The following is an 18085-nucleotide window of genomic DNA, read 5'->3' as shown; positions in this document are numbered from 1 at the left end:
AAAACAAAATCAAAAGAAAATTGAGTCTCTTATTTTGAAAGACCCAAATTTTGGGCCAATTTCTGATTTAATTCATCAGCCCAAACCAAATTCCCCAAAACCCAATGCTCACCGGTCAAGCCCAAATACACATTAACCCGGTCCAGACCCCTCCCCTATAAAACGACGTCGTTTCGCCTCCAATTAATCTCAGCCGTCTATGATTATTGATCTAACGGATGGAAAGTCCACAACTTTTAATATATATATATGTCTGAATGCACCCCACCCCCCCTCTCGTCTATCTCCTCCAAAACCCTAGAGACCGTCTCCCTCCGCCTGAGCCGCCGTCTGCCACCGCCGGAAATCGCCTACGGCGGCGGCCGGCGGCCAATCGCCCTCAAATTCACACTAGAGNTGCGGGGCCCTCATTAAATGCTTATATTAAAATATTTTAGAAATTGGGCAAGCCATTTAACAAATTTCCATGGCTTCCTGCAAAGATATCAACACGCTAGTTGCTTTGGGCGCGAATTTTAATAATATTACTTTCCTAAACTTGGGTGTGCATTTCATGCAACCCAAATCCAAATCCCAAAACGTTGAATAAGAGGTGTTGAGGATCCGGGTGCATTTCATGTGACGTGATCCAAAAGCACGCTCTTAAACGGCGTTCATTTTCGTAAAAAATAAACTAAAAGCGGTAAATAATCTTAAAAATTGCACTATAGGTTTAAATATGTATAAAAAAACCAGATTTTAGCCATTTATAATAATTTAAGCGATCGTGCTAGAACCACGGGATCCGGGGGTGCCTAACACCTTCCCTCGGGTCAACAGAATTCCTTATTCAGAATTTCTGGTTCGCAGACTCCAATTGGGAAGTCAAAATTTTCCTCGATTTGGGATTTAAGTTAAACCAGTGACTTGGGACACCAAAAGTCAATCCTATCCCAAGTGGCGACTCTAAAAATAAATAAATAATCCCATTTCGAATAATGTCACTTTAAATGGAAAAACTCCCTTATACATTTATCCTTCGGGGTAGGTGTGTAAAAAGGAGGTGTGACACACGCGTCATGCTTCGTCAGCATACTAACATTCCACGTGTAATGCCTTTTTCCATCAATACACACGGCAGTGTACTAATTTCTAAGTCAGAAATCTTTCTGGAATAAACTCCAATGCATTTTCTCAAATTTAGGAGGTTCTTTTGATTGCCCATACGTTGACGAAAATGCTGGACTTTCTTCATCATAGCAATTTGGTAATGTAGTTTGGGATTGTGACACTCTTCAACAAGACAACAAGAATGAAAATTTCTATAGAGTTCCAACTTGTCTGTGCCACAAGTTCAAAGTTCGTAAAAAGAAGTTTATGAAAGGATTGATGCAGATTAGTGTTGTTTATTGTTCTGATAAAGAAATCTTTCCAAAAGTCTTTATCTTGCTTGGTTTATATCCAGCAGCTAACAAATTTAGTGCACAAAAAATCATATGAAAGTTACATTAGTTGAATTCATTTAATCCAATATTACACTTTGATCTTATAAATATTACAACCAGTGGACAAAATCAAGTCAAGCCCCTTTATTCAAAATCTCTAATTCATCTTCCTTATGGTTTCTTGGTTTTACTGATAGAGTTGTAAATGTGGTAACCTGGGAGTAGGGATGGCGAATAGGCTCTTGCTTTTCTTCTTGACAAGTCCAAATCCATCTGAAAGATCAACATTTTCTCCCTCTGGTAGTTTCCAATCATAGGAATGCAGCAATGAGGCCAATACAAACATAAGCATTTTCTCAGCTAAAGGAAGGCCAGCACAAATTCTCCTCCCTGATCCAAATGGAAGGTACTTGAAATTATTGCCTGTATAGTTTAAATTTGTAGAGTGACTCAAGAATCTTTCAGGCTGAAAATTCAATGGATTTTCCCACACTTGAGGATCCCTATGAATTGCATAAACATTCAAGAGTAGTTTAGTTCCCTTAGGTATTGTGTATCCGCCTACTATTGCAGATTGGCTTGGGCGCTTAGGCACAAGCAGTGGTAATGCAGGATGTAGACGCAATGTCTCCTTTACAACTGCATCAAGATAGTGTAGTTTTGGTAAATGGGATTCTTCAACAATGTTATTCATCCCTACGACATTTTTCAGTCCCTTCTGCACCTTTGTCATTACCTTCGGGTTATTCAGAAGCTCCGCCATTACCCATTCAATCATCGTGATTGTTGTGTCAGTCCCACCAATCACAATGTCCTACAATGCAGAAACATATATGAAGTCATGGAAAAGGAATTTAGTCGTTGCCGGTATTTGAAATGCCTGCTTCTACCCGTAGGGGGATGTGGCATTCATGTTTCAGTATATATATGTGCATCTTTTTAAGACTATTCTAACTAATTATGTGATTCATGCATCTTGATTATGAACTCAAAACATTCTCATTTTTCTTCACTATTTATCACATTGATTCTGCATTCAATAAACAGTGGTGTTCGTGCAAACTTGCATGCACCTCGACTAATTTCATAGGGTACCGGCTACCTCCCACCAGTATAGGTACTGGATAACTCTGCCTACCATATCTTAGGAATATAGAAAGAAATCACCTACTAACATTTTTTGTCTCTGCTGAGATTTGAACCTTTGTTTTCAAGGTTTGCACCCACTTCATTGGTCAATGGCCGCTAGGCCACACACTCTTGGGTGCTTCAATAGACATGATAAATAAGTTTGTATGACTGTAAAATCTTTAGATTGATTTCTCGTAAACTAAATAATGGAATTCTTAGGACAACCAATTTTATGGAGACAAGCAATGATAAAAAAATAGATACAGACCATATAACTTACCAGCAAGATGGCCTTTATTTTCACCAAGTCCACTGATATACCAATATTTTTCTGCTCCATTAGCTCTAATAGGATCTGCACAAAATCCTTCTTAGCATTCCCCTGAATTTTACCATCTCTTTTGTCCGAAAGCATCTTCATGCATTCGTTTATGGCAGGGTCCAATATACTTTCAAAAGACTTCAAAAGAGCCTCCATCTCTTTCTGTATTCCTTGTAAATCAAACCTGGCAAGCATAGGGAAGAAGTCTGATATGTTTGGCTTTGCCAACATTTGGAGAAATTTTATCACCAATTCCCTGAACTCAGCTCCATCTTTTGCATGCTTCTCCTTCTCCTCTACAAAATTACTGCCAAAGATCATACTCATGACTACATTCATTTGAGTTACAAAAGCCAATTCACCAATGTCAATGGGGTAGCCAATCTTGGTATGCACGTTTCTGATTGCCTTTCTGACCTCGTGTTTCCGAAGACTATAACAAGCCTCAAGGTTCCTGTTGCTTAGCATCTCGCTCACAAACAGTTTGCGCATATCATGCCAGTAGGAGCCATAGGGAGAAAGTCCATTATCTAATCCACCATATGTGGCCAGCAATCCTGCAATAGGAGGGTCACGATTTGCAAAAACGGAGTCTTGATCACGAACCACTTCTTTGGCTAAGGATAGTGAATTCAACACAATGCATAGTTTGCTTCCTAGCCAAAACTTGTATATTGGACCATACTGTTGAGACAACTCTGTAAGCTGGTGGTGCAAATTGGGGCGGAGGAATGGTAAGAATCCCACAATTGGAAGGCCACGAGGCCCTGGTGGCAACCTAGGTTCTGTCTTCTGCGGTATATTTGATGTCCTTTTGTACCATATAATTGTCAGGAACACAATTGAAAGGGTAATACCTGCAAGACCAAGCTCGTTTAGAGGTGCAAAAGCCATGTTTAGTGGGAAGATAGTCTTAGCGCTGCTTCTAATATCAACTTCTGAAAGGAAGCCAATTATCAATATAGAAGCTAATTTTTCCATCCATATAGATAAGGTAAGAACGGTTGAAGGCAAATGCAATAATAATGGAGTACTGACAACATCAAATCAAAAGAAAGTGACTTTTAAAGCACATGTTGTCTTAAAAGTCCATGTACAAGGCTGTAATGGAAAGAGGCATTTTTTTACTCTATAGTAGGACCTTTTGGAACGGAGAAGTGGTAAAAACCCCAGGATTGGTAGACCACGAGGCCCCGGTGGCAACCTGAATTTTTTGTTCTGTGAAATATTTAATGTCCATTTGTACCATAGGATAGTCAGGGACACAAATAAAATGGCGAGAGCTGCAAGATCAAGCTCGTTTAACAGTGCTGAAATCATGTTTACAGGGAGTTTTGTTTGAGCGGTTCCAATAACCTAAAAATGAAGTAGTTTAATTTTTATCACTAAGCATGTAATACATATCCAGTTTTGGTCAAGTCATGTTCCTGTTTGATGCAATAAAGACATATTTTGTGATACTTGTATACATCTAAAACACGGCAGTGTAGCAATTTCAGAATGAACAAATGGTTCTGCTTAGAACTTCAATATCTCAATTTCAGAAGCTAGAAAATTATCTTTCATATATTTTTTTGGATTTTCCCCCTTGAAAGATTTCAGAAGACTCAAATTTGACCTTTTAGCCAAATCATATACTGTTGAGTTTGATAATTTTGGCACTTGCATTGCGAACGGAGGTATCTTTTTCCTTTAGCACAATTTTAGAATGTCTGAATTATGGAGTTATCCTCCTTTGATATGATCATTACATTAAAAGTACATATTTATTTAATATGCAAGGTACATTAGTTGAACTTCATTTACCTATTGTCCAATATTACACTTCGATCATATGAATATTACAACCAGTGGGCAAGATCATGTTAAGCCCCTTTCTTCAAAACCTCTATTTCATCTTCCTTATGGTTTCTTGATTTTACTGATATAGTTGTAAATGTGGTAACCTGGGTGTAGGGATTGCGAATAGGCTCTTGCTTTTCTTGATGACAAGTCCAAATCCATCTGAAAGGTCAACTTTTTCGCCCTCTGGGAGTTTCCAATCAAAGGAATGCAGCAATGAAGCCAATACAAACATAAGCATTTTCTCTGCTAAAGGAAGGCCGGCACATATTCTCCTCCCTGATCCAAATGGAAGGTACTTGAAATTATTTCCGGAATAGTTTAAATTTGTAGAGTGACTCAAGAACCTTTCAGGCTGAAATTCCAATGGATTTTCCCACACTTGAGGATCCCTATGAATCGCATAAACATTCAAGAATACTTTAGTTCCCTCAGGTATTTTGTATCCACCTACTGTTGCAGATTTGCTCGGGTGCTTAGGGATAAGCAGTGGTAATGCAGGGTGTAGACGTAGAGTCTCCTTTAAAACCGCATCAAGATAGTGTAGTTTCAGCAAGTGAGATTCTTCAGCAATGTTATTCATCCCTACAGCATTTCTCAATTCTTGTTGTATCTTTGCCATTATCTCCGGATTATTCAGAAGCTCCGCCATTACCCATTCGACTGTTGTGATTACAGTGTCAGTTCCACCAATCACAATATCCTACATAGCAAAAACATATATGAAGTCAGGGGAAAGGAACATAGTCATCTCAGAAATTTAGTAATGTTTGATTCTAGCTGTAAGGGGACGTGACATTCATGTTTAGGTATGTATATGCACCTCTTTTTTTGTAACACCCCTGACTTTAGACAGAGTCCCATATCGCAAAACACAAGAGAGATGCTTGGTATATAAGTTAACAAGCCTTACAAGAGGTGCATATACATACCTAAAGCGGACAAGTCCGCTCTTGGCCTAGACCCTAGTAACAACTCAAATGTATTCTCATTTTTCTTTACTTTCTTATCACATTGATCCTGTATACAGTAAACATGATTAAGCAGTTTGTATAAGGCTGTTAAGTTTTCAGACTTCTTTTTGGTAAAGTATTATTATGGAATTTCAAGATAACCAAGTCCAAAGAGACAAGCTATGACTTAGAAAAGATATAAGGACCATATAACTTACCACCAACATAGCCTTTATTTTCACCAAGTCCAGCGATATTCCAATGTCTTTCTGCTCCATTAGCTCTATTAAGATCTGCACAAAATCCTTCTTCCCGTTCCCCTGGATTTCACCCTCTCTTTTGTCCGAAAGCATCTTCATGCGCTCGTTTATAGCAGGGTCTAATATACTCTCAACCCACTTCGAAAGATCCTCCATCTCTTTCTGTATTCCTTGTAAGTCAAACCTGGCAAGCATAGGGAAGAAGTCTGATATGTTTGGCTTTCCCAACACTTGAAAAACTTTTATCACCACTTCCTTAAACTCAGCTGATCCATCTTTTCCGTGCTTCTCCTTCTCCTCTACAAAATTGCTGCCGAAGATCATACTCATGACTACATTCATTTGAGTTACAAAAGCCAATTCTCCAATGTCAATGGGGTTTCCAATCTTGGTATGCACCTTTTTGATTGTCTTTCTGACCTCGTGTGTACGTAAACCATAAGAAGCCTCAAGGTTCCTGTTGCTTAGCATCTCACTCACAAATAGTTTGCGCATATCACGCCAGTAGGAGCCATAGGGAGAAAATCCAATATCTTGTCCACCATATGTGGCCAGCAATCCTGCAATAGGAGGGTCACGGTTTGCAAAAACGGAGTCTTGATCACGAACCACTTCTTTGGCTAAGGATGGTGAATTCAACACAACGCATAGTTTGCTTCCTAGCCAAAACTTGTATATTGGACCATACTTTTCTGACAATTCTGTAAGTTGATGGTGCAAATTGGGGCGGAGGAATGGTAAAAATCCCACAATTGGAAGGCCACGAGGCCCCGGTGGCAACTTGGGACCTTCTTTGTGTGAGCTATTTTTTGTCCATTTGTACCATAAAATTGTCAGGAATACAATTCCAATAGTGAGAGCTCCAAGACCAAGCTGGTTTGATTGTGCTGAAGCCATGGTTATTGGCTAAATTGTTTCAGCACTTTCTACTTATAATGGATCAGGTCAACGTCCTCCTCAGCATATTATTATTACAATTATATCAGGTCTTGGTTGAATTATTGTTCAATATGTCACTTTCAGCAGCTAGAATTTGGGTTCTGAGAAAGTTTCCAGAAGACTCAATATTTGACCATATACTATTGACTCAGATAATTTTGGCACTGGGACTGCAACCGAAGGTGTCTCCTTTAGCACAAAGTACAGCTTTTTTTTTTCCAGGTCTAAATTCTCTGCATCAGGAAGTTCAAACAATTTAGATTTGAAGCAAGTTATTACGTCACCGGTCAAAAGTTAATCTTTCACACTCGGCTAGAGAAGAAACTAAAAAAACGATAAACCTAATGGGTTGACGGGAGGCTTGCACTATGGGCTATTAGCTTAGAGGTAGAGTGCGCCCCTGATAATAGCGATTGCTTACCCACGGACACCTACGCCTTCTAGGCAAGTGGACAAAGAGAAGAGAGGGGAGCTGCAATTCCAGCACATATTTTTCTACCCTAACTAAATTGAATCTATTTGTCAGCATTTTTAGTTATGGAATATTCACTTTGTCCTTGAGCCGAGGGTCTTCGGAAACAACCTCCCTACTTCCCCAGATCCCACTTGTAAAATTATACTGAGTATTTTATTATTGTTGTTGTTGTTTATTTGTAGAATACACACCATCATATTATCAAGTAATGAATAACAATAAAAGACATTATCTTCCTTAAACAGTTTGGCTTTTTTTTTTCTTTTGGGCATTTTCACCGGTTAGGTGAATATTACTATTACTAGAGTATGCCCAAGATAAATTTGGAGGAGTGGTTACCATGGCAACATCAGTAGTCAGCAACAATTAATAGTAGACGGATAAACAATTAGAGTTAAGCTTAGAAATAACTACAATTTATATTTTTATTCAAAGTAGTAAGTTATAGACTTGGTTTTATATTACTAAAGGAAATATGACACCTTTTTGGTTGGGAAAATGGTTTTCATGAGCAGTTAGTTTGTTCTTGATGATCCCTTCATAGAAAAGAGCTGCATTTACCTAATAACTAGGTTTGATTTATCTCCATGTTGAGTGCCAACTGTTATGTGGTGCCTTCCTGAGATGTCTTGTGAAGGCGTAGGGGTGGCAAAATGGTTCAAAGAAAACAGTTAACCACCCATATTATCCACTAAAAAATGGGTTGGATAATGAATTTTTTAAAAATAAGTCAAATATGGATAAGAACCATATTATCCATTTAGAAAATGGATAACCAATGAGTAACCAATGGATAACCAATGAGTCTAACATTTACGTAAAGCTTCAAATTGGAGGTTTCTCAAGTTAGGGAGACTAAGAATTCTCCAAAAGGTGATCATATACAAGAAGTCATGGGTAATATGGGTAACCCATATTATCCGCCGGTTAACCCGTTTTTTATCCGTATTAAATATGGGTCGGGTCGGGTCGGATAATTGATCCGTTTTTTCATTACCCGTTTTTTGACCCGAACCATATCCGACCCGCCCGTTTGCCACTCCTAGGAAGGCGCATAAGGCAAAAGCAACCTACTTCTGTCTGATTACTCTCCGCCAAACGAAGACCCCCTCCATACGCTAGATTAGACTGTCGGTGCCGTAAAGGAAAGCCAATATCAAGATCACAGTGTGCAAAGAGAGACTTGAATGAAAACTTGCTTGTATTAACGAGAGCAATGATTACGAGAAAGTCAATGTAGTGCCGGGGGGTATAATAGTCGAAGTATCCACCCAGCAATCTAATCTCTGTATTGGTGTCTCGCGCAATTTTATTTTAGCATTTGTATTTCAAGTAGAATATCTTTTTCCACATTAAAGGGAATACCACACGCCCTCCGACAGAGACAAGTACTAAAATATAGTGCAGGCAGAGTATCTAAAGACAAATATAGATTTAAAAGAAGCAGTTGCAACTGAAAACAATACAACCTTGCAGCCATAACAAATTTAAGAATGGTTGAATATGGAGTTATCCTCCTTTGGCAATAGCATCACATTAAACGTAAATATTTTATTTGAAATGCAAGGTAAATTAGTTGAACTTCATTATCTATCGTACAATAATACATAGTATTGATCTTATAAATACAACAACCAGTGGGAAAGATCATGTCAAGCCCCTTCTTCAACATCTATAAACATTTTCCCTAATAGCTTCTTGTTTTTATTGATATAGTTCTAAATTTGACAACCTGGGAGTAGGGATGGCGACGACAAGTCCAAATCCATCTGAAAGGTCAACATTTTCGCCCTCTGGGAGTTTCCAATCAAAGGAATGCAGCAATGAAGCCAATATAAACATAAGCATTTTCTCAGCTAAAGGAAGGCCAGCACAAACTCTCCGCCCTGATCCAAATGGAAGGTACTTCATATTATTTCCAGCATAGTCTAAATTTGTAGAGTGACTCAAGAACCTAACAGGCTGGAATTTCAATGAATTTTCCCATATTTGAGGATCCCTATGAATTGCATAAACATTCAAGAGCACTTTAGTTCCCTCAGGTATTTTGTATCCACCTACTGTTGCAGATTGGCTTGGGCGCTTAGGGAAAAGCAGTGGTAATGCAGGGTGTAGACGAAGCGTCTCCTTTACAACTGCATCAAGATAGTGTAGTTTTGGTAAATGGGATTCTTCAGCAATGTTATTCATCCCTACGACATTTTTCAGTTCCTTTTGCACCTTTGTCATTACATCCGGGTTACTCAGAAGCTCCGCCGTTACCCATTCGATCATCGTGATTGTAGTGTCAGTCCCACCAATCACAAAGTCCTACAATGCAGAAACATGTATGAAGTCATGGAAAAGGATTTAGTCATTGCCAGAATTTGAAATGCCTGCTTCTATTCGGGGGGGGGGGGGGGGGGGGGACTATTCAACCTAATTACGCGATTCAAGCATCTTGATTAAGAACTCAAATATACTCATTTTGCTTCACCATTTATCATATTGATTCTGCATTCGGTAAACATGATTTTTTATTATGGTGGTGTGCGAGCAAACATGCACGCACCTCGACTAATTTCATAGGGTACCGGACCATGGCTTATGGCAGATAGGAAGAAATCACCTACTAACATTTTTTTGTCTCTGATGGGACTTGAACCATGGTTTTCAAAAGTTTGCACCCATTTCATGGATCAATGACCACTAGGCTACACCGTGGGTGCTCCAGTAGACATGATAGATAAGTTTGTATGACCGTTAAATTTTTAAACTGATTTCTCGTAAACTAAAAATAATGGAATTCTTAGGATAACCAATTTTAAGGAGACAAGCAATGATATAAAAAATAGATACAGACCATATAACTTACCAGCAAGATGGCCTTTATTTGCACCAAGTCCACTGATATACCAATATTTTTCTGCTCCATCAGCTCTAATAGGATCTGCACAAAATCCTTCTTCCCATTCCCCTGGATTTCACCCTCTCTTTTGTCCGAAAGCATCTTCATGCGTTCGTTTATGGCAGGGTCTAATATACTTTCAACTGACTTCGAAAGAGCCTTCATCTCTTTCTGTATTCCTTGTAAGTCAAACCTGGCAAGCATAGGGAAGAAGTCTGATATGTTTGGCTTTTCCAACATTTGAAGAAATTTTGTCACCAATGCCCTGAACTCAGCTCCATCTTTTGCATGCTTCTCCTTCTCCTCTACAAAATTACTGCCAAAGATCATACTCATGACTACATTCATTTCAGTTACAAAAGCCAATTCACCAATGTCAATGGGGTAGCCAATCTTGGTATGCACGTTTCTAATTGTCTTTCTGACCTCGTGTTTCCGAAGACTATAACAAGCCTCAAGGTTCCTGTTGCTTAGCATCTCACTCACAAACAGTTTGCGCATATCACGCCAGTAGGAGCCATAGTGAGAAAATGCAATATCTAATCCACCATATGTGGCCAGCAATCCTGCAATTGAAGAGTCACGGTTGGCAAAAACGGAGTCTTGATCACGAACTACTTCTTTGGCTAAGGATGGTGAATTCAACACAATGCATAGTTTGCTTCCTAGCCAAAACTTGTATATTGGACCATACTGTTGAGACAACTCTGTAAGCTGGTGGTGCAAATTGGGGCGGAGGAATGGTAAGAATCCCACAATTGGAAGGCCACGAGGCCCTGGTGGCAACCTAGGTTCTGTCTTCTGTGGTATATTTGATGTCCTTTTGTACCATATAATTGTCAGGAACACAATTGAAAGGGTAATACCTGCAAGACCAAGCTCGTTTAGAGGTGCTAAAGCCATGTTTAGTATGGAGAGATAGTCTCAGAGCTTCTTCTAATACCAGTTTTTGAAAGGAAGCCAATTATCAATATAGAAGCTAATTTTTCCATCCATATAGATAAGGTAAGAACAGTTGAAGGCAAATGCAATAATAATAATGGAGTACTGACTATAACTGATTTGAACTGGCAAAAGGAAAGGTTAAAACACCTTAGAAGAAGGAAACAACCAACATCACATCAAAAGAAAGTGACTTTTAAAGCACATGTAACATAACTTATCGTAAGCTGGTGATGCATATTGGAAGGCCACAACTCTGTGCTCATAAGACACAACTATGTAATTGTCACTGGCTATTTGGTTCATTGCATTAAAATCAGTATATACATGGTATAATGTAAAATGTGTTTGATTTAAAATTGGAAAAAGATTTATTTTCTATAATATCCATGCAGTGCTAGAAGGCTGCTCACATATCTATCAGGGAGATGCCAATCATCTCTCCCTTCATAGGAAAACTAACTAAAGAAGTAACAATATGAAGGGCACACTTTGTTATTTTAAGTGCTCTGATGAAGTAACACACGTATTATTATTTCAAACTTGGTACAGTATACAATAGTTAAGGAGTCATGGCCATTAGCCATTTCAGATGGAACAATGGAACCTTCTGATTTTTCATGTCTACACATTGAGTTGTTCATAAGATTATTGCCAGGATAAAGCAACATATTTTATCTTACTCATAGAGTGTTGGACTGGATAATCTTGGTGTAGGTATAGCCACCAGAGGAATTTTCTTCTTCAAAACAATACCAAACTTCTCTGTAAGGTCTACTATCTCTCCTTCGGGCAACTTCCAGTCGAAAGAGTGAATAAGTGAAGCCAGTGAATACATGAACATCCTCTCTGCCATGGCTATTCCCGCACACATTCTTCTTCCAGAACTAAATGGAATAAAGTTGAAATCATTTCCACTATAGTCCAATTTATTGTCCAAGAATCTCTCCGGGTGGAACTCAGTCGGATTTTCCCATATAGAAGGATCTCTCTGTATAGCCCATACATTTATGAAAACACGAGATCCTTTAGGAACGGTGTATCCTCCCACAGTGACTGTCTCACTAGGACAATGTGGCACCAATAGTGGGAGTACTGGATGTATGCGCAAGACTTCTTTCATAACTGCATAGAGATATGGTAAATGCTGAATATGAGACTCTTCCACTATGTTATCTTTGCCCACAACTGTCTCCAGTTCCTGTTGTAATTTCCTCAGGACCTTTGGGTTGTTCGTAATTTCAGCCATGGCAAATTCAACAGTGTTGGAGGTTGTGTCAGTTCCACCAACAACCATATCCTGTTCATGGTATTTGTAAAAGTTATTATCATGTACAACAAAATTTAAGAATTTTGTAACTGTATATTGGAGTTCAGTTCAAGGTTTACTCTGAATTCACAGTTAAGTCTTTACATGTTGTCTGATGTGTACTCCAATAACTAGGTAGCAACCACCAGTTCAGGACATGAATTATATGAGTCTGATTCTTGTATTTATTCTTATATGCCACAACAGTTCTTTGATAACTTCCATTTTTATTAGCATTTGATCGTCTTCTTATGACTAATATCACACTAAGCTAATTATTCATCAATAATAAGTAAAGATCGACTGTTTATCACGCATAAACTTAGAAATCAGCACATCCGTTGAAAGTGAACTTTACTATTGTAGAAGAATGCAACCAAAGTTCATGAAATGAATTTGTGAATCTGATTCTTCTTAAATTTATTTCTCATATGCCAAGAAATTCTTCTATAAATTTTGCAATACCACTCTCTTTCCTTTGACTCGATCTTTTTATTATAACTAAAAGAAGGTCTGCCATCATGATCAGTGTAAGCAAATTATTCATCCACATAGATAAGGTATGAACTATTGAAGGCAAATGCAATATTGACTACTCGGTAATGATGCAGTAATGACTATGATTTGGAAAAACACATTTAGAAGGAAACAACCAACATCAGATCTGATAAAGTGACTTTTCCTACAGCGGAATGCACAAATGACAAAACATACCATGAGTAAGGCTTTGACTTCAGACATGGTCAGACGTATTTTGGCATCGGCATCATCTTTCAACTTCAGCAAAACCTGCAAAAAATCCTTGCTTTCTTGGCCAACACCACTTCCCATCCCACCATCTCTATCCATTTTCCGTCTTTGATCAATAATGGTCTCAAATATCTTGTCAAACCGCTTTGCCAACACCTTCATCTTCTTTGTTACACCTTGCAAATCAAACCTGGCCAAGCCCGGGTAAAAATCCGAAACATCCGGGGTACCTAACAGCTCAGTCATCCCAGTCACAACAAGCCTAAACTCTGCACCGAGACTAGCTCTTTCCTCACCCTTCACTGTGTCACCCCATAACATGCTCGTAATCACATTAAGAACATTCAAGAACATCTGCTCACCGATACTCACCGGTGAACCTGCCTGATTATATAAGTAATTAACTGTCTGTCTAAACTCCCGTCGCCTTAGTGCATAAACGGAGTCTAAAGTAGAACCATTAAGCATTTCATGAACAGAAATCTTCCTCAACATGCGCCATTTTGGTCCATAAGGAGTCCAAACTATGTCCTTACCACCATATGAAAATTCTCTAGCAGCAGCAGGCACATCTCTATTAGCAAAAATAGTATCTTGTTCCCTAAGCACCTCACGAGCTAAAGCAGGAGAGGTAATGATAATCCCAACTTTTTTACCAAGCCAGAGTCTACAAATAGGGCCATACGTTTGGGAAAGAGAAGCAAAATAGGTGTGAAGTTCAGGATCAAGAGAGAGGAGATTACCTACTAAAGGCAAAGCTTTAGGCCCTGGTGGCAATGGGGGTTGTCCCTTCTTTGACTTATCGATGAAAATCCAAACAAACCATAGTAAAGCTACAAATCCAAGAATATTGGATAAAAAGATACCATTTTGCTCAATATTGGCTCCATCCAAATGCCACGGCCAAGAATCAAATAGAGGTTTGATGAACTTGAGAGACATTATTTGAGCCTTAGAGGGAAATGAGATTAGAAAGAGCAGTGGTGTAGAAAAATGAAAGAACCAATGTGATTGAAAGCTCAATGCATTAACTCCACTTAAAGAAAATGGAATTTTGAAGACTGAGATATTTTGGGTCAAGACAAATTAGTAGTAGTCCATAAGATGAAAATGAATATAGATACTTCCCCTCTCATACTGTTACTTTGAAGAAAAAAACAATAATGTATTGTTGGTCCCAAATTGTTTCTTGTTTCTAAATGGGGACCACTTCTTTCCTTCTATTTTTCTTGTTTGGGCAAAAAGAAGAAAGAAAATTTGTCATGTTTGCACTGAATATGCAGTTTCTCTAAAGAAGCACGTCATTCTTATTTTCAGTTGATTGAGGGGCAGATTACTCTAATCTGGATTTTATCTCAAATCTCTTTGGAAAAATCCAATCTGCCCTTATTTTTAGAGCTACTAACAGCAGTAAGTTTATCCAGTTTAATTCAATTACTAATTCAGAATATTAATCAACATCTTAAAAGAGTACACAACATTTCTAGTTTGCATAGATATCAGAGTTTATGAAACAAGGGTCATACCGATCATGGTTAGATAAGATAACTTGTACACGACTTAATTTAAGGATTCATTATGAAGCAACAAAATTACAACAATATTTGAATATATTTGGTTTAGCGCATTAAAATCTATATATGAATATAGTATGTGTTTGATGTTAAATTGGATAAAGATTTGTTTTCAGTATTACTCACAATTTGCTCAAGGGCTGTTTAAATAGATATCAGGGAGATGCCAACCATATCTTCTTTGTAGGAACACTAACTAAACAAGGAACGGTATGAAATCAATTATGTACTCCAAATAAAATGATACATGTATTGATATCTCAAATTCAATTCAGTATATAATACTAAAGGAGTCATGGAATTAGCCATTTCACATTGAACATTAGAACTTTGAGTTGTTCATAAGACCATTGCCAACATAGAGATGCATCTTTTATCTTACTCATAGAGTGTTGGATTGGATAATCTTGGAGTAGGTATAGCCACCAGAGGTATTTTCTTCTTAAAAACAATCCCAAACTTCTCTTCAAGGTCTAATTTCTCTCCTTCAGGCAACTTCCAGTCGAAAGAATGAATGAGTGAAGCCAGTGAATACATGAACATTCTCTCTGCCATAGCTATCCCCGCACAAATTCTCCTGCCAGAACCAAATGGAAAATAGTTGAAATCATTTCCACTATAGTCCCAATTATTGTCCAAAAATCTCTCCGGAAGGAACTCAGTTGGATTTTCCCAGAGAGAGGGATCTCTCTGTATAGCCCATACATTTATGAAAACGCGAGCTCCTTTAGGAACAGTATATCCTCCGACAGTGACTGTCTCACTAGGACAATGAGGCACCAAGAGTGGGAGAGCTGGATGCATGCGCAAGGCTTCTTTCATAACTGCATAGAGATACGGTAAATGCTGAATATGAGACTCTTCCACTATATTATCTTTGCCCACAACCGTCTCTAGTTCCTGCTGTAATTTCCTCAGTACCTCTGGTTTGTTCATAATTTCAGTCATGGCAAACTCAACCGTGCTGGAGGTTGTGTCAGTTCCACCAACAACCATATCCTGTTCATGGTATTTGTAAAGTTATTATCATGTACAACAAAAGGAACATTCTGTAGAACTGCATGTTGGAATTCAGTTCAAGGTTCACTGTCTTAATACACAGTTAAGTCTTTATATGTTGTCCGATACTAATGTTTCCGACTCTTTTCTTCCTGTACTCTAATAACTAGGTAGCAACCAATAGTTCTGGACATGAATAAATGATTATTCTTGTATTTGTTTCTTATATGCCACAATAATTCTTCAATAAATTTACAAACTATCTTTCACTTTTATTAGCATTTGATCCACTTATTATGACTAACATCAGTACAATCCAATTTCTCAACCATAATAGGTAAGGATAGACAGTTTAAAAGCAAATGCAAACTTGGAAACCAGCACCCCATCTATTGAAAGTGAATATTCCTATTGTAGAAAATTGCAAGTATGCAACCAACAGTTCAGGACTAAAATATTTGAATTTGATTCTTCTTAAGTTTGTTTCTCAAATACCACAATAATTCTTCTATAAATTTACAATCCCACTTTCTCTTTCATTTGATTTTGATCCTTTTATTATAACTGAAAGAGTATCTTTCTTAATCAGTGTAAACCAATTATTCATCCATAGAGATAAGGTAAGAACGGTTGAAGGCAAATGCAATCTTGGCTACTCAATATAATGCAGTATAAGATTTCTAAAATCACATTTGGAAGGAAACAACCAACATCACATCAAATGGAAGTAACAGATTTTTTCCTCTTTTTCTCTAATCAGGTCAAGTAGAATATGCACAAATGACAAAAACATACCATGAGTAAGGCTTTGAGTTCAGTCATGGTAAGAGGCATTTTAGCATCTGCTTCATCTTTCAACTTGAGCAAAACTTGCAAAAAATCCTTGCTTTCTTGGCCAACACCACTTCCTATCCCACCATTTCTATCCATTTTCTGTCTTTGATCAATCATAGTCTCAAATATCCTATCAAATCTCTTTACCAACACCTTCATCTTCTTTGTTACACCTTGCAAATCAAACCTAGCCAAGCCCGGATAAAAATCGGACACATTCGGAGTACCTAACAACTCAGTCATCTCAGTCACAACAAGCCTAAACTCTGCACCAAGACTAGATCTTTCCTCTCCCTTTACTGTACCACCCCATAACATACTTGTAATCACATTAAGCACAGTCAAAAACATCTGTTCACCAATATTTACTGCTACACCCTTCTGATTATAAAGGTAATTAATTGTCTTTCTAAGCTCTTCTCTTCTTAGTTCATAAACAGAATCTAAAGTAGAACCACTAAGCATATCACGAACACAAACTTTCCTCAACATACGCCATTTTGGTCCATAAGGAGTCCAAACTATATCTTTACCACCATATGTAGCTTCTCTACCAGCACCAGGCACATCTCTATTAGCAAAAATTGTATCTTGATCCTTAAGAATCTCACGAGCTAAAGCAGGAGAAGTAATAATAATCCCAACTTTTTTACCAAGCCATAGTCTACAAATGGGGCCATAAATTTGGGAAAGAGAAGCAAAATAGGTGTGAAGTTCAGGATCAAGAGAGAGGAGATTACCTACTAAAGGCAAAGCTTTAGGCCCTGGTGGCAATGGGGGTTGTTCCTTCTTTGACTTATTGATGAAAATCCAAACAAACCATAGTAAAGCTATAATTCCAAGAATATAGGAGAAAAAGACACCATTTTGCTCCATATTTTGTTTCTGCAAATGCCATGGAAAAGAATCAAACAGAGGTTTGAGAAACTTGAGAGACATTATTTTTGAGCCTATATGATGGGAAGCTCAATACTTTTTACACCACTTAAAAGCAAATGGGATTTACTAAAGGAATGTGATATTTTGGATCAAGACAAAAATAATTCGGCAGATTTATAAAGATGAAAATGAACATTGAATATTATACATTACTTCTCCACCCATACTGTTATCTCTAAGGAAAAAACAATAAAATATTGTTGGTCCCTAAGTTGTTTCTTGTTTCAAAGTGGAAACCATTGTGAATTAGCAACAACAAAAAAAAAAAAAAAACCATTGTTTCCTCCTTTTTTTTGTTCGGGAAAAAACAAAAAAATAACTTGTTACTTATGTATCTAGTTGTGATTTCTCATAGGCTACTCAACTAATGAAAATTGTGCAGGAAAATTAGTACTTTATTTTGTAAAAAGTCACTCAACTAAGATAAAATAGAGCAAAAAAAAATCACTTTTTGTTTTGTTTTGTTTTGTAATTACTCTATGTTTGTCATTTTAGCTACAATATC

The 18085-nt window shown here is 37.8% G+C and overlaps 4 protein-coding genes across 5 annotated transcripts; all 4 read right to left on the bottom strand.

Moving 5' to 3' along the window:
* Positions 1-1455: 1455 nt before the first annotated feature.
* Positions 1456-3873, bottom strand: LOC109243250 (geraniol 8-hydroxylase-like). Its single transcript, XM_019410163.1, has 2 exons — positions 2836-3873; positions 1456-2238 (listed from the first exon to the last, which is right to left on the bottom strand). Exons 1-2 carry the CDS (start codon positions 3856-3858, stop codon positions 1612-1614), a joined length of 1650 nt encoding a protein of 549 aa, XP_019265708.1. The 5' UTR covers positions 3859-3873; the 3' UTR covers positions 1456-1611.
* A 649-nt stretch (positions 3874-4522) lies between these two features.
* Positions 4523-6856, bottom strand: LOC109243252 (cytochrome P450 93A3-like). The gene is made up of 2 exons (XM_019410165.1): positions 5891-6856; positions 4523-5422 (listed from the first exon to the last, which is right to left on the bottom strand). Exons 1-2 carry the CDS (start codon positions 6827-6829, stop codon positions 4796-4798), a joined length of 1566 nt encoding a protein of 521 aa, XP_019265710.1. The 5' UTR covers positions 6830-6856; the 3' UTR covers positions 4523-4795.
* A 2021-nt stretch (positions 6857-8877) lies between these two features.
* LOC109243249 (flavonoid 3'-monooxygenase-like) lies at positions 8878-14320 on the bottom strand. Of its 2 annotated transcripts, none has more exons than XM_019410162.1 (3): positions 11859-11943; positions 10201-11099; positions 8878-9656 (listed from the first exon to the last, which is right to left on the bottom strand). In XM_019410162.1, the coding sequence occupies exons 1-3, from the start codon at positions 11860-11862 to the stop codon at positions 9051-9053; spliced, it is 1509 nt and encodes a 502-aa protein (XP_019265707.1). In that variant the 5' UTR covers positions 11863-11943; the 3' UTR covers positions 8878-9050. The 2 variants fall into 2 exon arrangements, with proteins under 2 accessions (XP_019265707.1, XP_019265706.1); XM_019410161.1 differs by lacking the exon at positions 8878-9656 and adding an exon at positions 13199-14320 and having other exon boundaries at positions 10925-11099; positions 11859-12475.
* A 685-nt stretch (positions 14321-15005) lies between these two features.
* Positions 15006-17715, bottom strand: LOC109243251 (geraniol 8-hydroxylase-like). The gene is made up of 2 exons (XM_019410164.1): positions 16603-17715; positions 15006-15807 (listed from the first exon to the last, which is right to left on the bottom strand). The coding sequence occupies exons 1-2, from the start codon at positions 17578-17580 to the stop codon at positions 15187-15189; spliced, it is 1599 nt and encodes a 532-aa protein (XP_019265709.1). The 5' UTR covers positions 17581-17715; the 3' UTR covers positions 15006-15186.
* Between the last annotated feature and the right edge of the window lie 370 nt (positions 17716-18085).

Source organism: Nicotiana attenuata, unplaced genomic scaffold (genome assembly GCF_001879085.1).
Source record: "Nicotiana attenuata strain UT unplaced genomic scaffold, NIATTr2, whole genome shotgun sequence".
Taxonomy (NCBI): domain Eukaryota; kingdom Viridiplantae; phylum Streptophyta; class Magnoliopsida; order Solanales; family Solanaceae; genus Nicotiana; species Nicotiana attenuata.
The sequence above is the reverse complement of the archived record's forward strand: the minus strand, read 5'-3'. Positions and strand labels throughout refer to the sequence as shown.